At 38.7% G+C, this 21,858-nt stretch overlaps 4 protein-coding genes across 9 annotated transcripts in view; 1 reads left to right on the forward strand and 3 right to left on the reverse strand.

The window, feature by feature from the left end:
* Positions 1 to 11,936, reverse strand: part of LOC122573126 (mucin-5AC) — a 22,997-nt gene extending 11,061 nt beyond the window's left edge. For both annotated transcript variants that reach the window (XM_043739109.1, XM_043739108.1), the window contains exons 1-13: positions 11,336 to 11,936; positions 6,150 to 6,210; positions 3,488 to 3,670; positions 3,122 to 3,381; positions 2,782 to 3,036; positions 2,526 to 2,711; positions 2,192 to 2,457; positions 1,648 to 2,114; positions 1,460 to 1,582; positions 646 to 1,378; positions 382 to 567; positions 223 to 312; positions 42 to 131 (exon numbers count right to left, since the gene is read on the reverse strand). In XM_043739109.1, the coding sequence (XP_043595044.1) occupies positions 42 to 131; positions 223 to 312; positions 382 to 567; positions 646 to 1,378; positions 1,460 to 1,582; positions 1,648 to 2,114; positions 2,192 to 2,457; positions 2,526 to 2,711; positions 2,782 to 3,036; positions 3,122 to 3,381; positions 3,488 to 3,670; positions 6,150 to 6,210; positions 11,336 to 11,344 (2,909 nt within the window). In that variant the 5' untranslated portion in view covers positions 11,345 to 11,936. The remainder of the gene's footprint in view (positions 1 to 41; positions 132 to 222; positions 313 to 381; positions 568 to 645; positions 1,379 to 1,459; positions 1,583 to 1,647; positions 2,115 to 2,191; positions 2,458 to 2,525; positions 2,712 to 2,781; positions 3,037 to 3,121; positions 3,382 to 3,487; positions 3,671 to 6,149; positions 6,211 to 11,335) is intronic.
* A 454-nt stretch (positions 11,937 to 12,390) lies between these two features.
* On the reverse strand, positions 12,391 to 16,411 carry LOC122573130 (probable RNA-binding protein 19). Its single transcript, XM_043739116.1, has 15 exons — positions 16,254 to 16,411; positions 15,938 to 16,142; positions 15,658 to 15,854; positions 15,332 to 15,574; positions 14,984 to 15,254; positions 14,695 to 14,901; positions 14,435 to 14,629; positions 14,093 to 14,358; positions 13,885 to 14,020; positions 13,477 to 13,814; positions 13,215 to 13,417; positions 13,017 to 13,133; positions 12,832 to 12,937; positions 12,632 to 12,755; positions 12,391 to 12,573 (listed from the first exon to the last, which is right to left on the reverse strand). The coding sequence occupies exons 1-15, from the start codon at positions 16,287 to 16,289 to the stop codon at positions 12,506 to 12,508; spliced, it is 2,712 nt and encodes a 903-aa protein (XP_043595051.1). The 5' UTR covers positions 16,290 to 16,411; the 3' UTR covers positions 12,391 to 12,505.
* Positions 16,412 to 16,575: 164 nt separating this feature from the next.
* On the reverse strand, positions 16,576 to 19,578 carry LOC122573132 (uncharacterized protein F21D5.5). Of its 4 annotated transcripts, none has more exons than XM_043739120.1 (10): positions 19,450 to 19,578; positions 19,178 to 19,293; positions 18,825 to 18,966; positions 18,227 to 18,735; positions 17,925 to 18,170; positions 17,785 to 17,853; positions 17,447 to 17,716; positions 17,089 to 17,370; positions 16,957 to 17,018; positions 16,576 to 16,900 (listed from the first exon to the last, which is right to left on the reverse strand). In XM_043739120.1, the coding sequence occupies exons 3-10, from the start codon at positions 18,964 to 18,966 to the stop codon at positions 16,777 to 16,779; spliced, it is 1,704 nt and encodes a 567-aa protein (XP_043595055.1). In that variant the 5' UTR covers positions 19,178 to 19,293; positions 19,450 to 19,578; the 3' UTR covers positions 16,576 to 16,776. The 4 variants fall into 4 exon arrangements, with proteins under 4 accessions (XP_043595055.1, XP_043595054.1, XP_043595057.1 ...); XM_043739119.1 differs by having other exon boundaries at positions 19,418 to 19,479; XM_043739122.1 differs by lacking the exon at positions 19,178 to 19,293 and having other exon boundaries at positions 19,450 to 19,559.
* Positions 19,197 to 21,798, forward strand: LOC122573131 (tRNA (uracil-5-)-methyltransferase homolog A-like). Of its 2 annotated transcripts, none has more exons than XM_043739117.1 (8): positions 19,197 to 19,695; positions 19,881 to 20,039; positions 20,098 to 20,293; positions 20,373 to 20,500; positions 20,567 to 20,817; positions 20,895 to 21,129; positions 21,197 to 21,389; positions 21,462 to 21,798. In XM_043739117.1, the coding sequence occupies exons 1-8, from the start codon at positions 19,402 to 19,404 to the stop codon at positions 21,716 to 21,718; spliced, it is 1,713 nt and encodes a 570-aa protein (XP_043595052.1). In that variant the 5' UTR covers positions 19,197 to 19,401; the 3' UTR covers positions 21,719 to 21,798. The 2 variants fall into 2 exon arrangements, with proteins under 2 accessions (XP_043595052.1, XP_043595053.1); XM_043739118.1 differs by having other exon boundaries at positions 19,515 to 19,678.
* The last annotated feature ends 60 nt before the right edge of the window (positions 21,799 to 21,858 follow it).

The raw sequence follows: 21,858 nt of genomic DNA on the forward strand, positions 1-21,858 counted from the left end.
GAACGTTACTAAATGGCAGAGATTGTTTTAGATATAGAAACCTGGATTTAGTTGTTTGTGGACTTTCTTCGTTTGCGGATGAACGAGATTCCTGATCTCTGGTACTTTCGGAAGAACTCGTCTCGGTATTTCTACAACCGAAACAAGCAGATTATTCGCATTTCGAAATTGTATTCTTTTTACTTTTGGCAAACAGCGATTTTGGATTAAACGCAAACTTACTTGGGAAACACGCTGGGACGTCGGCGTCGGCTGGGAATAGGCGCCTCTTCTTCCGTGTTCTTATTTTTCTCCTCAAGGTCGTTCTCATATCTGAGGGATATCCATTGTAACGTTTAAAAGAACAACATCGTCCCCCTGCGTTTATTCTCCTTTACTTACCTTGAGGTGGAAGGTCGAGCGCGTCTGATGTTGATATAATTAGGCGTCGCCCTCTGCGTCGAGCTAGTTAAGAAAGGATTGCTAATAGTCTGTTCCTCGGATGAAGCTACATCCGTGTTATCTTCATCGAGATCTTCTTCTTCGTCGAGTTGCTCGTCATCGATCGGCGGTTCCTTCGTAGACGGCCTGTATCAAAGGAACGAAACGAACGAAACGTTATAGTTACGCAACGAATGGAACATCAGAGCGTGCGATATCACGTACTTTGGCCTCTCGATGGTCACGTATTGCGGTTTTTGCGAGCGCCTCAAACTCTTCACTTCCGGAACCTCATCCAGTCCGTCGAACTGTGCACCTCCTGGCCCATTCGCGTAATTTGTATTCGTAGAAGTGCGTTGCCTATTTGTAACTTTACCACTTTGTCGATTCAGTACACGTTCGTACAAAGTACGACTTATCGTGGCAGGAGTAGCGTTTACGCTGCCAGAATTCGCACCGTTGTCAGCATTCTTGTCTTGAAGTAGCAGCTGCTTTTCTAGTTGCTCTATACCACCTGCTTTCTTGATCAGCATTATTAGCTCCTTGATAACCCTAGGATCCTCTTCGTCCTCAATATCGGCAATCTCAGGCTTCGAGGTGGTCGAAGGCGCTTCTGTCGTACTCGTAGTCGTAGTCGTACTGGGCTTGTTTCTGGTAATCGTTTTATACAAAAGCGCTTTCGGAGTGGTAGTCGTTTTAGGCTCTTCTTCCTCTTCCTCTTCTTCATCCTCCTCTTCGACTTCGTCGTCGTCCTCGTCGTAGTACTCGTACTCTTCCTCCGTGTCTGGTTTTTTGGGGGATGGTCGACGCGTAGTGCTATAGAGATAAGTGGTACGGCTGGTGGCAGCGGTTATCGGCGCTCTGGTCGTCGACGCGGACGACTGAGACGTTTTCGATTTGGGACATACAACGTTGCGCGGATAATCGCAGGAATCGGCTGCCTTGTTAAACACCAAACCTGCGCGATCGAAGGAGAATCATTTTTAGAACGAGTAGACGACCTCTGAAATGGATTTTCGGATAATTGCGATTGGATTACCAGAAGGACACGTAAACTGGTGCGCTACCACGCCAAGACCTCCTGGGCCGCTCTCCAAACACCAGAAATATTTCTTGCAATCTCGGGGATGCGGGAAGAATCCTTCGTCTTCGCATTTGAAATCTATCGAAAACGAAAAGTTAATATTCCTGCGGTGTGGCGTTTGCGAAATATCGCGGATAAGTTACCTGTCCCGGGATCGGGTGTCGTTGGCGGTTCCGGAGTAGTCAGTTTATTACTCAACGATCTTTCGTTCGAGTTGCTGTTGGTTTCTTCTTTACGGCGAGCTTGCTTTCTACGATTTCGACTGGAACTCGATCGATCTTTCGACGATCTCCTTTTATTCTTGTTGCTGGGTCTTTCGTTTTTGTTCGCAGTCTTAACCGCGTTTCCTCTCTCGGAGCTATCCTCTTCGTCGGAGGACGGGTCGTATGATCGTCTGTCGACTCGTTGATCGTCCTCTTCCTCTTCGCTGGTTTTAGGACGCGAAAACGTCCGATACTTTGGTCTCGAGGAGGACGCTCGGATCTTCGGGGCAGGCGCTGCGGTCGTAGTGCTTCGTCTACCACCTTTTCTTCTTACGGTATTGCTCTGAACACCTTGGGCTCTGGGTTTCTTACGATTGTCCACTGTCTTTGACTTCTGAACGGTATTCCTGAAGTTTCAAAGGAAACATCGCTATCGGTGTCGTTGAAACTGTAAAGCAGCGGTTCGTCGACTCGGTGTACTTACGAGCTGTCTGTCAAGAGCATCTCTTTAGCCGCTTCGATCAGAGGATACGGGCGATCGTGACATTTGCCCCGGAAATCGTCGTTGTCAATCGTCCAAAACATAATTCCCCCCAAGTTCTTCTCGTTCGCGTATTTGGCTTTTAACTTGACTATATCCTCATCATCGTAACCTACCCATTGGTCTCCTTTGTACGCATAAGGACCCATAGCTTTTGCATTCGGCTGAACCACCTGCCACTCGTCCGATTGCGCTAGGCTCTCGCAAATCTGTGGAAGCGGTATCGTATTATTTGGTCTTAAAATTAGTATCGCGATGATAAACGGCAAAAGCTAACTTCGTAGTAAGCGAGGTAGCCTTTCTCGCGGGTCGCGTCGCCTTCGACTCCTGGACCATCGGCCGGTGAACCCAGATCAGTGGCATCTTCGTTGAAAAGCGTGTAGGATCGGCCGTACGTTGGGATTCCTAGGATTATCTTGCCCGGAGAGGCACCCTTTTTCAGCAGATAGTTCACAGTGTAATCCTGGAAACGTTATCGCCAGCGTTAGCGTTTACGAGATTCCATACACCGATCTACACTGCGAAAGCCTTACGATCGTTAACTCGGTGTCGTAATTGTATTCGTTGTCCTCTTCCAGAGGATACAGAGGAGAGTGATGATCGACGGCTGGTTCGTAAGACGAATGGTAGTCGTACGATAAAAGATTGATGAAATCCAAGTATTCGTTTAATCTAGGAATATCGTAGCCTTTGTCGATGTACTCGATACCAGCTGGCATCGCCAACGTTAGTAAAAGTCTCGGTCTTCCGGTCTTTGAAGACTCCCTCTCAAACTCTTCTCTCAGTTCCTTTATAATCAAATACGAATGGTTTCAAGAGAAGCATAACGCGTACAGTTAGCTGGATCGGTGAGATATTTATTTGTTACTTTACCTGCACCAAGCTGGCATAGTTGTCTTTATCCCGAGGCTTTCCACCGTCCCTAAAAGCTGGATATTCCCAGTCGAGATCGAGACCGTCAAAGTGATTCTTTCGAAGGAACTTTATGGCGTTCTTGACGAATTCTCGTCTTCTGTCAGGGTCGGCAACCATCGGAGAAAACCTACTGGAACCTTCGTTCCAACCTCCGATAGCCAACAGGGTTTTCAAGTTCTTGTTGTATGTTTTTAAGCCAGTAAACTTGGCGTATCCACCTTTAAAAGTTGCGCAAGGTTAATCGATGCAATTTTTTTCGTGTCCGGACGAATCTGGTTTCTCGTCCTCTCTCTCTCTCTCTTTCCCTTTCTTTGTTCGTCATACCTTTCTCGATGTCTTGGTATTTGTCGAAAGGCTTCAAGGCATTGTCCTTGGTGAAACCACCGAAAGCGTAGATTAGATGGGTGCATAAATACGGATTGATGTTTTGCGGTGAGAACTTGGCAGTGCCTGGTCGATAGATCGACCAGTTTGTATAATAGCATACGATCTTGCGTTCGGCGTTACCTACGTTAGACCGAGTATTCCTTTGTTAATTTCATTTCGTACAGGCGCTTCAGCTAGCGTAACTCTTTCATAGAAAGACAAGCACGAGTGGTCGACAGAGAAACTTTGCAGAGAAATTGAAACGCGATTGAACTTTCATTTGTCGAGCGAGAAACAGATCCGCGAATCGCATACGCCACGAATTTTCAAGCTTGTAATCTCGCGTTAACTCAAACGAATTGCCTTTCTGACGCGAATCTATATAATAAAATCTGCCGTACTTGCTACTTTTATCGCTTTTTATCCGTTTAACGAGAAGAAAATTACCGACGTCGGATAACAGTGCCAGTTTGCGGATAATTGCAAATTGCACAAGTACTTACATTATGCCGGAAATATGTCAAACCCGGTCATCAGTGATCGCTCATCGTGTTCGTAATTTAGGATTACACGTATATACTCGTAGATAGTTAGCGAGAAACACGGCGACTGGTGCGCCGCGATTTCTCTTTTATTTTCACACGTTTCCTTCATTGATAACCCGATTTGCAGTCGCCTTGACGAACCGTTGTCGGTACTCGCTTTCGATCGGGAATTATCCTCGATGCTTTCACTGATCGCGCACGAATCGAGGCCGTTCAGAAAGAATGTAAAAATATGAGACCAGAATCAAGATCGTACCTGACCCTGACCACCCACGTGGCGCAGAGACTCGTCAACTCGGTCAATGATTTTGTTCCATCGATCACTGATAACACACTGTTCAACTGCATTTCAGTCGCTACCGGTTTTCGGTTATTACCAGGAGTTTCCTAACATGAAATTCTATACACCGAATTGGAAAGTTTGTTTTCGTTTTCGATTTTCACTAGCAATATATTAGCGATACGTAAGTAGAAGTGGAATTTTGTATAGTTTCCACGATCGTTTTCCTCGATTCGCACGCTTCGCACAAAGCGGAATTATGCTTGCATTCGTGTTTGTGTCACGACTGACAGGATAATGATAATCGAGCAGGGAATAGGAACTAGACCCGGGGCAAGGATCGACAGCGATACAGAGAGCGTCCGAGATTCTGTTTCATTCCTGCACGCTGGCGATAATTTCGCGTTATATGAACGTTACAGAGACGGTAATGGAGTTAAGCGCGGTGCATAATACCGGAGATAATATCGGTAAGAGGCTCGAAACACGCGGTGTTACCCGCAAATCTGGAATTCCTACCGCAGCTGTATCAAACACGCTGTCTACCTGCTACCGAGACCGTTAAAACGCTCTGTTTCTTACTTCTGATCCTGATTATCGATGCTTGAACGAACATTGTCGCCTAAGTACGACGTCCTACGATCGAAAAGAAGTTAGTGGTCGTTAGATCTACAGGATACGTACAGTGTCCGGTATATTTAATGATCCGAAGCAGTTGATCTCGCCGTTAGAAACTACGTTACGTTCTATAGCTGTGCGAAGTAGCATTGGCAATCTCGCGACGCGAGAAATTTTGCGAGTGTTCTTTCTTCCATTGGAACATAGATACATATCTATGTAGGTATAGTACATCTTCATTTATCGCAACGAGATTTTCGTTAATGCCCGATTAAGTGAACGTTTACCGATCGAATTCATTTATCTAAACGCGAGCTTCTATTACGCGAACGAAAAATAATAGCAGGAAAATTGATGAGCTGCTATCATATGAATTCTAATTGTGTAAACTGTTTGTCTACCGACAAAATCAGATAAATGGAATTCTGCCGTAATACGCGATATACGTACGCGATAGATCGCGATTGTATCTTTATCGTATTTCTTTATCGAAATAATCCGTCACGTCGACTACTAGCTTTTTTCCTGCAAATCGGGCAACGATTATCGTATCGATTACGAAACACGGGGTAGAAATTTGGCGAGAACGACCGCATTAAATATCCCGACGGTTTTATGCTTACAATGTTCGTACTTTCGAGGTTTATTGCCCCTTTCCCTATACATATCGACTACACCTCGATTGGGGCCCCGTTTTTGCTTCGATCGTTTTCTCCGAGAAGGTGCATACGTTTCACTGGTCGAGATCTGGCGAGTTCAGTGAAACTGCACCCGCGTGCGTGCACCGATCCCCACGTGCTGCACCGGTTATGCTAGAGAAATTACAGGAGAGAGATCAGAGACTCGGTCACAAAGTAAATGGGCTATTCGTCGTTCCAACCTTGTCGACCCAATTTTTTATTTCGACAGGAACAAGCGCAAGTTTTATTCTCACTGTGTCATAGTCTTTCAGTCATTCGTTCGCAACGATAGATCAAAAGATCGCGACGATAATTATCGTTGCTAATTAATCACTCTTATAGGATAAGCTCGTAGTGTCGATTCGTGGGCTGTTTCTCAACTTGCGGAAGATTATAAGTCAACCTGGAATTTAGTTATCGCACGTCTCGCCTTCCGCCATCGACTCGGAGACACGAAACTACTTCTCCAAGTACAAGTTCCGTTTGGAAATACTCACCGTTGTGAATCGTCGCAAGCAGAATGCTTAAGCAAAGTAGCAGCGACACTGTTCGGTTCTCCTGTAACGGAAAAGCGATGCGGCGCATTAATAATTTGTTATTCGATGTGCCTACGGAGCACGAATAATTAACTGTATCTGCGTGTAAATGGCTTCGTGGCCAGTTAGCGTGAATGACGCGTGTTACGGTGAAACTGACCGCGTACTTACCTATCTTCATCTATGCCTAGAGTAAACACGATGCGTACGTGCAAGAATCAGTCTTCTTTCGTTTAATAATAATAATAATAATATAATTATTAATATTCTCTACACATAAGCGAGAATGAGCAGCTTCTGAAATTTTGACGGAACTTGGCAGCCGCGAGCAATTTTTATATTTTTTTTACACGAAATCACGAACGAAATTAGCATCTTGCGTAAGTTTATCATAAGAAGGCTCTTAATATGATACTAAAAATCGTGACGCGGTAATAGCGTGGCCCGTCGAAATTAATGAAATAAGTAGATGTACTTATCAACAGAATAAGTAGACACGCTATTCGATGTAGCCCGCGGCTACAGTATGTTAATCATCGTAGCGTTAAAGACTCGCTATAAACTTTCATCCGATCTATCTCTACGATCGATCTCCGTTTCGAATTGCGGTATTAGAAGTAGATCCGGCGATTTGTGCGCTCTATATTAAAAGCTCCCACGTCGACTAAGACACTAAGGATAACGTTTTAACCGTGGAAAGAGAAGCGATCGATCGATCGATGAACGGCGGATCGTTATGGGGTCGCGTTGGCGAGTAGCGCACCTGCCAACATACAGCGGAGATTCCGATTATATCGAAGACCTCGAGGATAAATCGACGTATCCGGCAAATAGAACAGGACCGTGACACCCAACGAGCCACTCCTCGTTACGTAACGAGTGTGTAAAGAGAAAGCAAGAAGAAAGAACATCGTTCCGCGACGACTTTCTCGTACGTTTCGGCCAGCGAGCGCGTTACGTTAACGTTACGTCGTAACGTCATTCCTGACGATAGAACAATAATTAGTATGGCCGGGAGAAGAAGCTGAGAAGGCTCGAAACGACCGTCGTCGATCGCGCATTCCACAACTACGATCGACAGGGGTGCGCCCGATTTTTCCGCTTCTCCGTTTCAACGGAGTAACGTCAAATGATATCGTTTTTCGACACAAGCAGTTCGTTTACAAGCACCATAAAGAGAAGGAGAATAAAGAGAAGAATTTTTGATTTCTCGTTGGAAGATTTAAAATCGGAACATCGTGTGGCAAAGAGAAAACAGTCGCGATTGAATAAATTGTACGTATAGCCGCACGCTAACATGGACGTGGGTGAGTCGAAAATTCCCCGCGGACCTATCTAAATGTCAAATAACTTTCTACGAGAACGGCAGACTCGTAGCTCTACAAGCGCGCTTCAACCGGGAAATTGTTCTGACTAGCGACTGCAAACGATACGGTGTGCAACGCGTGAAAACCACCTGCTTCACTGACGAGTTCCATTCGGGAAGTTTTATAACCGGAACGGAAATATTCACGAGGATTTCGGTGATTCCGATCGTCACGGAAGCTCCGGCTGGTATCAGTTATCGCTGTGCAAACTTTGAAAATGTAGATATTTCAACTGGTTGTTTAGAAGTGAAAGCGTAATTATATTTGAACGTTATTCGTTGAATTCCAAGATTCTGTTCGTACCTATCCAAAGATTTAGCAAAGAGATTGAAGGTGCCGTCCGGTGATTTCAATGCTCGCAATAGCCGTAAAGACCTGAATTCGAACCTCATCGATCATAGATGATTCGCAAGTTTTGATTGTTTTTACCAGGAAATGTCAATCGCAGGTACTTTCGATTCCTAATGCAAAAAGAAAGACTATTACTCGATGTGAAAGCAGCGGGTAATAGGAATTATCGATACAGGAAAGACAGGAACACGTTACTTGGACCAAAAGTTACATCGATTCGGCCACCGATCGATACCCTGTAATATGTGGCAATTATCGAGGTTCAACGTTACGCAACCGTTTCAATCGGAACCGATTATTTGGATGGAACTGACGACGAATCGTCAAACGAGCAACTTATTTACATTCGATGCGTACGACCGCCACTGGACACGCTTCGAGTTCCTGTGACATTTGAACGGCTCGTTGACGTCCAGACGATTTCGATGACTTCACCCCTCGCTTTAATTCCGTTACTTGTTGTCGATGACTCAACACCGAGACCTTTTCAGAGAATCAATCGATACGTGTATTATGTAGAACGAGTCGCGTCAGTTTAGATTTAGAACCGGGATTCTCGTGCGAAGCTCTACGAGCAAAAGTAGAAGGCTAAGCTTCTCGAAATATTTCGTCCGGCAGATGGGGAATTCCATCTTCTAAGTTTAGGAAAACAGGCACGTCGAGAAAATAAGTGTCAACGACGTTCGTATCGAGCGAAACAAAGGTCGAAAGCGAAGCACGCTCGCGAGGATCTTTCGATATTCCAGGCACGCAGGGACGAAAGAACGAAATGAGAGATAGTTAATTTTATCGTAACCTTGAAGATCCAGAATCTAGTACCGGTAGCTGTAAACCAGTTGCAAAGGTTACCGGACGATTCGTGCGACATTGTAACGAGGGTTACCATATTTAATGACTTTAATTATTTTGAATCCTGTATTCCATATCGTTTCTCATATCGTAATGAAATTCTCGTTCGATTACAGCTCCGATACCCTTCTGTTCCTGAGATCTCCAATTATCGCCGCAATCGCGAATCGCACGGAGAAGCAACGATCATTTGGTAAGATTCAATTATGATTAATCTTGAGAAAGAATGGTAACCGTGGATTCGCTTAACGTCGATCAAATGGTAATTGAAGATCGGGATCAGCTATAATGGAAATTGCATCGAGTTGCGTCCATTTCTAAACGGTAGACTACTTGTTGGGTTTTGAAAATTCAAGTTAAAATCGGTCAGCCTTAAACGAAAGAGTAATTTATTGTTTCACATCCCTGTGGAACATGTAATCGAAAGTAAAGCCGAGTCGGGTTGATCTGTCTCTGGCGGATAAATCTAGCGTGGTTTGGTCACTTTTACTTTCCATGGAATTCGCTTCGAGGCACCGGACTCTCGCTCTGTTTACTAGGAAACTAATAGTACGATCGTACCCTTAATTAAATCTTCTTTATCGTTCTTAATTACCAGAGGGAATCCTGACGATTCGCAACATAATGGAGCCCGGTGGTCCTCGTTCTTTACTTTATTCATTTACGTTTTTCCTTTCGTTTCACTGTTCTCAGTTCCGCATTCGGTTCGGCGATTCCTGGCTTCGTTCTTTTTCTGTATTTTACAATCGCAAGAAATCGACCGTAAAACATGGAAAATTATGCGAGATCCGTGGAATCCGGTTAGCGTCGTTAGGAGAGATCGAAAATGCAAATCGGAGCAAGATCATAAAATCGGATGCCCGATTTAACGTGAAATGTGTCCATGACTTTTTTAATTTCTTTATCGATGAAAAAAGCTTACTTTCTGCCGTAAAGAGGCAGGTCATAATTGACGACTAAAAGGAAAAGAAAGATCGCTGAACGAGTCTCTGAAAGGTCAGCAGATGGCCTTCCTTGCACGCTCCAAGTACTTTTTTCGTTCTTTTCTTCTCTTCTCTCGCTTTTAGTCTTCGTCCACTGTCTGCTTTTTCCGTCCGTTCGTCCGTAAGCGAACGAAACATTCCTTTGCCTACATTTTTTCCAAGGACGTTATAAGCTACTTCAAATAAGAAAAGTTCGTCTAAGCTCTATTAGCTATCGTTCTACGATTTCCCTACGATGTGAAAGCGATAATGTTTAATTAAACGGAATAGATTATACATTTTACACTTGGTTGCGTCAACCGGTTGCACAATTATTTCCGATTGATTCCGTCTATGGCTTAGTTAATGGTTTTCGAAAAATGCCTGCAACATTTCGAATTTCACGTTGTGTAAACGTTACAGAAATCTTAGATCGGCCCTATTCGCCATGGATCACTCTTCCAAGGACGCGCGTAACTGTTTCTTCATCTCGATGCTTGGACATGCTACGTTTATTTTCTGCCATAGGTGAGAAAGTAGCACGATTCTGATCGAAAGAAGGTATCTAAGTACTTATGCATGTATGTAAAATGATATTTTCGGAGCAAGTACATAGGATGGTAGGAGGTTGGTTTGGGTAAAGCGGGTAAAGAGAACTGTTACGACCTCGACTGTTTTGCAATCTCGAATTGCTACATGCATTCGCTCCTTCTTTGCTTGTCGCGGCGGCTTAAAGTGAAGTGTGCAGTTGAAGGCAGTGGTATGGCTCGAATAACCGGTAGATTTCCTCTCCCTCCTCTACCGGCAGGAAGCCAACGATCGTTCTCAAGTATTTGATATGCATGTAGATCTCGCCCTTAAACAATCCGGTCAGCCCAGCCCCAACTTTGAAAACGCGCGGCGCCGCTCTACGAGGATTTCATCCGATGATGACCTACCTACGATTGCCCCGGGATTCTACATTCTACTCTATCTTATCTTTCTTTCAACGGTCTAGGCTGTTTTCTTCCTCGGAGAAACTAACGTTTAGCACCAGTCATAATTTACTGAATAAAGTATGGAGAAAGTGATACCGATCAACGACCTAAAGAAGTTTTGCGGTGCCGCAAGTTTATTTTTGGTGCACCGAGTTCTGACGTTCAAGTCATATTTCTTGATTATCGATTCATCTTCTTGTAAGAGAACACTCTACATTGCCTATTAACTTGCAACAGTGAACCGTCGAAACGTGGATGAGAATCGGGTCAACCTAGACCGAAAAGCCATAGGAAGATGAACATCGAACCACTCACACGGTGTTTTTTTACGTCATGATTATCATTCATTCTCGGAACGAGAAAGTTCCTTAGTGCTATGCTACCGTTACTTGTTGAATTTTTTACCTAAATTTTTCGAGCGGCTTTTCTAAGAGACCTGTCTTTTCTCATATAAAATTTTAACGAACTCTTTACCAAAGGAAAAGATCGATAGAGGTGTAAATAATAACACCTTTGTAGTACTTAAGATGACTAGAGAATCTTTACAGGATCTTGCGTCTGTGTGCCAATCCTTATACTTAATTCGATGTTAACTGCGTTTTTGCAAAAAGAACAAAATTAGCTGGAGTATCTGATCTTACCCAATCCATTTTCCTTGTTTGATTATCGATCCCCGGTTGTCGATTGTCTTCGTTGGAAATTCGTCAGGTCGAGCACATCGCGCACTATGCTTGCATAGACACGACTTCTCGATTCCCCGTGCACACGTTTCCGGTGCACTCGCGACCTTGTACCTGTACGACGACACCGAAGGACACTGAAAGAATCGCGTGCACCGTTCTCCAGGGCAAGGAGTATGAGACTAAGTGTTGAGCAGAAGGTGGAGAAGGCACTGTTACTTTCATGGGTCGTTTCCACCTCTACCGTGAGACTCCCCAAGCCTCTCGAACCATTCCTGCCACTCCTTCTAACAGAGGTGAAAGGAAAACATTTCTTCCCTTCCACCTTCTCCCGAATCCTCTGCGAGTTCGCTTCTTTTAATACTGATATATCAAAAGCACTGGTATCTTCGCCTGTTTTTTATCCAATTTGTTTACGGCAGAAACGTCCTAGAGTTGATTTAAATTTTTTGACACGCCTCACTTTTGTCGAACTTTCTCAGATTAGTCTATAAATCTTCTCGATTTTTTTTCTATACAGATTCTTCTTAGTCACTCCGTACGACAATCGTAAATTTCAACGCGATATTACTATCGAGGTGACATCAGAACGTATTAACGAATTAAAAAAGGATTATGCTTTGGGAAGTGACTGTACAGGTAGTTTAAAAGTTACAATACAATAAAACGTTTTGATCTAGAATTGTAGTTGCGAACCGTCTTCGAAACTGCAACTAAATCGGGCTGGAACGTGGGTCGAAGATTAATATCAACTAGGCGATATCCACTGGCACGCGAAACCAATTCAACAGTATCAAAACCCAAATACATAGAATTAGTACGCGTAGTACGATGTGTCACCAGTGGCATGTTACTGGTAGAAATTCAAAGTATTTTCGAGAAAAGTAAGACGAGAAAAAGTTCCAACGTGACGCGAAGGTTAATAATGTGCACGCTTTTACGAGTCGAAGAGAATTTTTTAACTCTCGATCGATTTGAATCACTGCCAGCTATTGAAAGGAAATACACTCTGCGAGTCACGTGTACTTCGTGAATTTATTTCTTTGTTCCCTCATTCAATGCTATGTACAAAATCTGGGAAACAATTTAACTCATAATAAATTATCTTTATGTATTATAAGTAACTCATAATCAGGCATCTTCCAAACCAACGTCTTCTGGATTTAGCATCGCCTTTTTGCTCTTCTGAACCGGTTGATCTGTTAAAGAATAATTTATTGGCACGCGCACTGTGAAAACGAATCATAACGTACTTACCTTGATAAAAGTGTTTAGCGGTTCGCTTCCTAACTTCTTCCACGCCTTCTTCGGTTTGAGCCCATTCCAAGACCAGTCTTCGACCGTACAAGTGAGTACTTTGACACAACGCCTTAAACGCTTTCTATGAACAAAATAAAAAGCATGAAATACCGATCGTTAATTTAATGATAAAAGATTGTATTAATTTTTTTGAATACCTTGGCTTCACTTTTTGTATAATACTCTACGAAGGCGAATCCTCTGTGCTTTTCAACACCAACCAATTTTTTTGGCAGTCGCACCGCTTTCAACTCTCCGAACGCTCTGACATTTCAACAAAGAAGACATAAAAATCGTGCCTAAGTTATAATAGAATAAATAAAAGAATAAATAAAATACGTACTTAAATAGTTCAGTTACTTCCTCAACCGTCGCCTGGAATGGTACGTTTCTTATTAAAATTTTCGTGCCTGTTTGAGCTGTTACCGTCGATGTCTTCTTTACACTCTTTAAATCAGTTCTGCAAATATGTCAATAAAAGAAAATGTTTATTAGAGTTGCAAATGTTGTAACAGAACTCGTAGGAAATTTATAGACATACGTTAGTGTTCGTTCAGAACGTTTGAGTTCTAAAGTCTTTCCCTCTAGCACTGTCATTTGTAAGACTTTTAATGCTCGATCCGCGTCTACTTTTCTTTTATATCTAACGAATCCATAACCCATCGACAGTTTAGCGCCAGGATTTTTCGGATCCTTCTTTGTTGCTATTGAGACATAATGAAGAGCACCGCATTTGCCAAAATACTACAAAACAATACATTATCCATCGAATAATAGAAAAAATGCAATATTAAATTATTTACCGTTTTTAGCTGCTCTTCCGTAGTTATGAAATTAATATTCTTTACGAAAAGAGTTGTTTCTTGTTCAGGTTCATCCTCATCTTCGCTTTCTTCTTTATTAGCCTTATTTGTATCGTTTATACTTTCTGAAAATTCCTCTGCCTGTTTGTCAACTTCTTTAATGTTCTTTTTCTCGTTTGCCTCAACTTCTGTGGCTTTGTTTTTTCCCGCAGGAGGAGGGGTAGTAAAACTATTGTCAGGAGCCCATTCAAGATAAAGTGGTAAATGTTTATATTTAGTATATGCCAATTGTGTAAATGCTTTTCGTGCCTCAGAAGGTTCCAAGAATTCCACCAAAGCTAAACAAACATTACACGGATAAGTCGTCGTTGGTAATAATACACATAATAGTATTAATAAAAATCATACCAGTAATTCCTGAGGGTGGCATTACAAATCTTCCCAATTCACCATGTCGTGCAAATAATTGTCGAATTTCTTGTGCCGGCGATGCAGCAGGTAAATTTTTTACCAGTATCACAGTTTTCGATCGTTTATTCGGTGGCTGAGAAAATGTATCAATCAAATTATTCGATTCTCATTTTTTATTCTCGGTTATATCCTAAATAATACTTACTTGATTGAATGCATCTAAACAAACTCCGTTTTCCTCCAAAAATTTTCTGGAATCCTGAACTAATTGTGTTTCTCCCAATGCCAACTTAACAGCAGCACTTAAACCCTTTGATCCATCTTCAAGCACTTTTTCCTTCGTCGTATTATAAGTAGCAGCTATGGTGTCTGCTACAGCATTTTGACCAAGGAAAAGAGTATTCCAATTGTGTGATGATCCCGCGGTTATTTTAGCTTTCAGTTCTTTCTTCTGCTTGTAAGTTAATCCTCCTGTAACATAAAAGTTGTACGCACTGCAATTATTCGAACAAATTGGACGATAGAATTATATACGATTTATCCTCACTTTCGTCAAGTTCTTCCATAGGATCGGATTTCGCTTTAGCCGGAAGAAGATGTAACATTCTTCCGTCTAAAATCGAACCGTCTAATTCACTGTATGCTTTAACCGCGTGCTCGGCCATTAAAAATGTTATTGTACCAAAACCTTTTGGTTTTCTGGTTGTGCGATCGATAGGTAAGTTAACTTCACTTAGAGGACCTATATAAAAGATCGTGATATTAGTATTGTAAATATTGTATTATGCATAAAAATCGGCCATCTACCATATTTTTCAAATAACTGTCGAATATTATCTTCGGTTATTGTATATGATAGATTTCGGATAAACATTCTTCCAGATTCCGCGATGCTTTCTTCACTTTTTAACGCTTCTAATTGTTTCTTCCACCTAACGTTATCGTCTTTGTTTTCTGCTTCATCAGAATTATATTCTTTTGCTTCATATTTCACTACAAATATTTGTCTCCCATCTAAAAAGGACAATAGAATAGATATAAGTAAAAAAAAAAGATGGAAAATAAAAAAGCTCCCAATTGCAGTTAACGTTTATACCTAAAAAACTTTTGTTTTTCATCAATGCTTTCCTCAAGTGCTGTTCAGTTTTGAAACCAACATAAGCAATACCCTTAATTTTTGGTGATATTCGTATTGATTTTGCTTTCAGTGGATGAAAAAATTGTTTGATATTTTTTTTCTTGTGATTATATGCTAATCCTCGAAGTTTCACAGTAAACAATTTTATAGAACCATGTTTAGATTTACTCTTATCATTCGAAATCTTTTTTTCTGTATTTGTTTCTTTTCTTTTTAGGGATTCCATGTACTGTTTAAGACAGAGCAAACATAAATACATGTAGAAAAGCTCATAAGTAGTAGAAAAGTATGCGCATTCAGAATTACCTCTAAATCAGATATAACTTTGTCTGCAATCTTTTGCTCCTTCTCTTTTCTCTCTTCTTTCTCATTTTCTTCTTCCTTACTGTCTTCTTTATCATTATTCTGATCACTAGATTTACTATCATTGATCTCATTATCACTATGTTCTTTAGTTTGAATAGTTGTCAATATTGTATCATTCTTCCATATAGCCTTATCTGTTGCATGACTTTCAAGAAATTCCATAAATAAAGGATCATCTTTATGCTATATATATGAATGAGTGTGATAATGAAGTTTTCAAATTTAAAAAAATATAGCAGCAAAATAAACTATAGTTATATATCTACCTTTTCCAATGCTTCTTTGATTTCCTTTTTTATGCCTTCTTCTTTTTTACCTTTCTTATTTCTGTCTTGCTTTTTGTCTACTGTTTGTTTGTTCAGGGCTACGTTTTCTGTTATCTCAGTAGAGTCTTTATTATTAATCTTACCCTTTGAACTATCAGACGCATATTTACTCCATGCTCTGGGTTTAGAAGAATCTCCTATAGGACTCAATATATATGAGTAAATATTAAATACACATCATTGTTCTTAATATAATTATATATTAATAATTCACAAATACCTAAACTTGCACACTGTTCAATGGATATTTTGCAGGTGTCAATACATGTTTGATCAAAATATTCTTTGACAGCTGTAGCTTGTTCTTCTGTCTTAAGTCCAACAAAAGCAAATCGTCTAAATTTGCCATCCTTTGTATATTTTAATTGTACGTCTGTTATTAAACCTTTTTCACTGAAAAGTTCCTTTAATTTTGTATCTGTAACCTATAAATCGTCATCGCAAATTAACTTTCTTACTTATCTCTTATTTATAATCTTTTATTTATTTTAATATTATGATAATTTAATATAATGTCGTGAGACATTGTCACTTACATTTTTTGGTAAATTTTTTACTATTAATCGCGACATTTTGTATGTATGTATTTATAATTATTACTGAACACTAAATGTTTACATAAATTACACATTTAACGTTTCATAGAGGTTATGTTTCTAGGATTTCAAGAAAGTTAGGACCAGAAAGGTTAGGTTATACCATGTGCATATTTCTGTCCATGGAATATACATACATACATGATATGTACCGGTATATCGAAATATGTATTGGTATATAATCTATCGGTCATACCGATAGATTTGGTGGCACTACTCTTGTAAAGGAAATGCGATCATAGTAAAACAATGTACAAGTGGATAAATATAAAAAAAGAAGCTGTTTTATTAAAAATTATGAGCAAATACAGCTAATAATTAAAATTTTTGACATCAAGTTATACAGACAAATATGTCTACTTCTAAAATAATAATACAATACCTTATTCTATTTTACTAGAGACTAATAATTACAACACGTGTATTAATTAAATTAATTTGTACTTTGTAAACAAAATTTCATTTATCTTTCAAGCAAATACATTTCATAAAACTGACGATCTTTTTCTTTTGGAAATTTTGGAACGAAGTTTACATGAACAATTTCTGTAAAGCCTTCCTCTAAACTTGGTTGCTGATAAGATTTCCTAAAAATATTTCGATATAATAAGCTTTGTATAAATTTAGTTTTGATTTTACTTACACATAAGAATTAATAACCAGGTCGTTAACTTTAACGTGACTAGGATCGGTTAATTCCCGAAACTGAAATAAAATATTTAGTATAGCATCTATATTGTAAATTTCGTTATATCACTCCAAATTAGACTATTACCTTATTGTTATGTTTTGCATGGTCAATACTTGTTAACATAACGAAGCATCTTACGGGTATGTTATATTTTTTCGCTACTTCGATATATCTCTGCCTTGACACGCAATCAGGATTAGTATTATCTATAACTACGCTGTTTTTTTCGTTCATGTGTTTTTCCATTATAGTAATACATTTCTGCCAACTTCCCAGAGTATCTCTATTAACATATCCGTAATGTTTTAAATAATTTCTTACAAAATGTGACTTCCCAGAACCAGGACAACCAACCATTAGAATAATCTAAACATATAAATTATATATAAGAATTACATGTTTAAGGATTACTTTCAAACAAACGTTTAGTAAAAATTATTACTTCTTGGCTACTTGAAGTTATATTGCTTCCCGAGCATATCTCTCCATCCGGTAAATTTTTTGGATTAAATGTAGGCAATTCAAAATGGGCCTGTTTATGACCAAGAAAATGTTCCTCCGGCGTGTAAAATTTTAAACCCAAATTAAGTGCTAGCAATCGGTCAGCTGACGAATGATCTTTCTTTTTTCCGGGAGCCCAATTTTTTGGGCGTCCGGCCGCATCTCCAACGTAAAAGGAATTATCTTTATCAATTGACACAGATTCATTCTTCTGTAAAGAAATTATTTAAAATCAAAATTTCCATGGTAAGAATAATCGTGTTATAAAACAACCATTACCTCCTCCAGTTGTTGCCACATTCCAATTGCTGGTTTTCTATAGATGTTACTTCCAGTAGCTATAAATATCTGCAAATGAATTTGTAAATTACATATAAGATCATTCTACTTATTGTAAATTTATAGAAAAATAAGTATACCTGTATTGGAACCCTAATTTTTTGTATTATATTTTTAAGTTTATTCTTGAAAAATTTTGGATTCAACTTTCCAGATCCAATAGATCCTTGATTAGTGAAAATTACTATTTTATAGCCATCGTTATAAAGTTTGTGCAATTTTTTTGGCACATCAGGATATATAAGTTGCCAATCATCATAATCCTTTGGAAATACTAAACCAGATTTTGTTTTTATTAAGGTTCCATCCATATCATATGCTGCTATCTAAAAATAAGAAGATTTAGTCCATTCTTAAAAGTGTCAATACTCCTTTAATTTACCTTTGAACGACTTTCCACACCCTGTGTTGTATATATTAATAATGCTCCACTTTCCTTACTTTCCCATGTGTCCTGTTCAGGATCTAAATCCATCATATTATCTATATCTTCAAGTTTATCAGAAATTATTTTATTTCTGTTTATAAATTTCGAAATATCATGAGTATTTTTTATACGATTCTTTTCTATTCGTGCTTCTTTTTCCTGAGTTTTGTGGTCTTCATTTTGAATGTTATCATCCTCAACTTTAACTATTTTATGAGAATTTTCTTCATTTTCATTACATATCTCTGTGACCCTATTTCTTTTCTTTGGTAAAGCAGTTTTAAAAGGTGGAGGATTAAATTCAATTTGATAAATATGCTTTCCATATAAGATTTCTAAATTATCATCATGATCGCCTATAAATTTAACATCTTTACGTGTTTTAAAGCCATTAAAACCACAGGGCCTAAGTCCAATTTGTTGGATTAAGACCTTGTGCTCCTCATAGTCTGCATATAGTTGTACTACAAAAAATAGTACACAATGCACATTATAGATAAAGTATAAATCAAAATAATTGATAATTGCATAGAGCAAAGTGTAAAATTATAACCTTGTTGTCTAGAGCATTGTGTATCAGTAATATTTGTTTCTTCAGAACGACCCAATATAATTGATTTTTTATGTGGTAAATACACTGTCTTTAGTGTTTTATCGTTGCTTTTCAGATAACAACTTTGAGCTTGCTGATTCATCTAGACACAAAGAAATAACACTTTTAAGGTAGCGGCATGAAAATGATTGATAAGCAAAATAAACATTCAGTAAAAGTTTGATATTTGATTTTTTAGTATCTAATATCTTTTAACTGATAATAGGTCTATTAAGAACATCTTTATAGATATAAATAGCTGAAATAAAGTAATATAAATGTTTTATATTCATTCATTTATTCTTTTACGATACCAGTCTAGAATGTTTTCTTATCCAAATCAAAGCCAATGGACACAGTTATTTATATTGATCTCAGGTTAAGTGCGAACATAACCTGATAGAACAGATGGAGTACACGAGTATCAAGGCTAGAAGAAAATAAGTGGCTAAACTAAATGTTTACATTTATTAGTAAAAATTGATATGTTCATCGAATCAATCACGTAAAATAGAATTGAACAAAAGTTTCGAAAAATATGACTTCAAACGAACCTATCGAAGTAGAAAAGAATCCTTATGCATACCTCGAAAGAGCTGATTTTACGTCAGAAAAGTATAAAATTGAGGTGCACGGGTTACCAAAATATTATGGAATTGGTGAATTTAAAAAGCTTTTAAATGAGAAGCTAGAGTTACAGTCATGTAAAATAAAGCCACCAAAACGGAGCAGTGGATGGCTTTATGTATCTTTTAGAAACGAGGAGAATCGTCGGAAAGCTATAGAAATATTAAATGGAATTTTATGGAAAAATTGTAAGCTTAGTGCTCAGGTATTTTAATTTAGTGTTATATTATTTTACATATCTTCCTCTTAATCGATATATAAACATTTCTTATATATCGTAGTTCTTATTAAATTGAATGTAAATTATATCATGAAGATTTTATCAAATCTTGATACTTAGTATCATTATATGCATATGTACATAAAGTATTTTTATCATGTTAAAAATAGATTGCAAAACCTGCACCAGATCCATTTGTAAAAAGGAGACTAGAAGAAGAAACTACAAAGAAGCGTTTAAAATTAGATAAAGATGATCAAAATATATCCATAGAAGATAAAGTTAAATTAACTACGATTCCCCTTTGGGAAATGCCTTATCCAAGTCAAGTAAGACAATACGAGATAAAATGTATATAATAGAAACTTGAGAATAATGTGCTTTTAGTTGGAACTGAAACAAAAAGAAATGAGTTTGATTCTATCAACTATTTGTAAACAAATGTTGAAAGAAAGTAAGGGTGATCTTTTAGACTGGTTAAATCATCAAAAAACTAAATATCATGGATTGCCTTGTGAATTGCTTCCCATTTTGAGTACAGATACAATCACAGAGTATAGGAATAAATGTGAATTTACAGTTGGTAATTCCATATATGAAATTTATTTATCTTTCTGATAGATTATGATAAATATATCATGCATAATATCAATTTAATTCAGGTAAAAGTGAAAAAGAAAATGAAGTTGTAATAGGATTCAGATTATCTAGTTACGCAGCTGGTTCCACGGCAGTGGGACCTATTGATAATCTTTGTCACATTCCTAACACAATGAAAGTTGTAGTTAAGGTAAGTTGCTTAGGTTTCTTCCAATTTGAGTTATAAGATTTGTTTTTTGTATTGAGAGTATTTTAGGTGCTTGAAGAGTTCATAAAAAATACTGAATTAAAGCCTTTCGATCCAGTTGATCATAGTGGGTATTGGAGACAAGTTACTGTTAGAAGCACTCTTTGCAACGATTTGATGGTTATAGTGGGAATGCATCCACAAAATTTAAGCTCAGAAGAATTGGAGGAATTACAGTTGCAACTCAAAACTTTCTTTGAAACCGGAAATGGCGTACAAGCACGAGTAACATCGTTATATCTTCAAATAATGAAACTAAAGTATGATAATTGGCGGAGTGTTCAATAGCTAACTAAGTTCCGTTCGCCTAATTAAGTTGCTTTTTACTTCTAATTAGAAGCGTCGACGGAAAAAGTGAAAACAATTTTTATCACATTAGCGGAACGAAATACATAGAGGAAATGTTGTTGGGTATGAAATTTCGTATATCTCCTCAAGCGTTCTTTCAAGTGAACACGTTAGGCGCTGAAGTATTGTACAAGGCAGCGATTGATTTGGCAAAACCGACCGTAGATACTGCGCTTCTGGATATCTGTTGTGGTACCGGAACGATAGGCCTTGCATTTTCAAAGGTATCAAAAATAATCAATAATTAAATAAAACATCATATGGACAAGAAACAGACACAAACGATTTTAGTATTGTGGCGAGGTGTTTGGAATAGAAATGATAGAGGATGCTATCAAAGACGCGAAGGAAAACGTTGTCGCGAACGAAGTATCAAACTGCGAATTTTTTGTTGGTAAAGCCGAAGATGTTTTGTCCCCTGTAATTCGGAGAACCACTAAGTCCGATATTATCGCTGTCGTCGACCCACCGCGAGCCGGACTTCGTAAGACATCGTTAACGTAATTTTTTTTAACTTTGACGAAAATATGTATAAGTATAAACATGTTTATTCCAGATCAAAGAGCGTTATTGACTATGCGCAAGGCGAAAAAATTATCGAGACTAATATATATATCTTGTGATCCTCGAGCAGCTGCAAAAAATTTAGTGGATCTAGCTAGACCCGTCTCAAAGCAATACACCGGTGAACCTATGGTGCCGATAAAAGCTGTTGCTGTAGATATGTTTCCATATACCAAACATTGTGAATTAGTTCTGTGTTTGGAAAGATTATCCACAGTCATGAAAGCACGTGATTGTACGGAGCGATAATTGACGATACTTGCATATTTCGTTCTTGTAACGTTTCTTTTTTAATAAATGATACGAATAAAAGTATCGCCTCTCGTGTATGGCTTATAATCTGATTAATTATTCCTCCTATTGAAATAGACTTACCTTCTAGGCGAATT

Source organism: Bombus pyrosoma, linkage group LG11 (assembly GCF_014825855.1).
Source record: "Bombus pyrosoma isolate SC7728 linkage group LG11, ASM1482585v1, whole genome shotgun sequence".
Lineage (NCBI taxonomy): Eukaryota > Metazoa > Arthropoda > Insecta > Hymenoptera > Apidae > Bombus > Bombus pyrosoma.

Excerpts from the sequence above, each read along its gene's own strand:
- LOC122573130 (XM_043739116.1), bottom strand. The coding sequence starts at position 16,289 with ATGTCGCGATTAATAGTAAAAAATTTACCAAAAAAT. Across the intron at positions 15,575-15,657 it reads TCAAAGAAGCATTGGAAAAG|CATAAAGATGATCCTTTATT; the intron begins GTAGATATATAA and ends TCATATATATAG. Across the intron at positions 14,902-14,983 it reads GAAAAACAAAAGTTTTTTAG|ATGGGAGACAAATATTTGTA; the intron begins GTATAAACGTTA and ends TGTCCTTTTTAG.
- LOC122573132 (XM_043739120.1), bottom strand. The coding sequence starts at position 18,966 with ATGAATCAGCAAGCTCAAAGTTGTTATCTGAAAAGCAACGATAAAACA. Across the intron at positions 17,854-17,924 it reads AAATTAGGGTTCCAATACAG|ATATTTATAGCTACTGGAAG; the intron begins GTATACTTATTT and ends ATTCATTTGCAG. Across the intron at positions 16,901-16,956 it reads CTGGTTATTAATTCTTATGT|GAAATCTTATCAGCAACCAA; the intron begins GTAAGTAAAATC and ends AAATATTTTTAG.
- LOC122573131 (XM_043739117.1), top strand. The coding sequence starts at position 19,402 with ATGACTTCAAACGAACCTATCGAAGTAGAAAAGAATCCTTATGCATAC. Across the intron at positions 20,818-20,894 it reads CTTCAAATAATGAAACTAAA|AAGCGTCGACGGAAAAAGTG; the intron begins GTATGATAATTG and ends ACTTCTAATTAG. Across the intron at positions 21,130-21,196 it reads TAGGCCTTGCATTTTCAAAG|TATTGTGGCGAGGTGTTTGG; the intron begins GTATCAAAAATA and ends AAACGATTTTAG.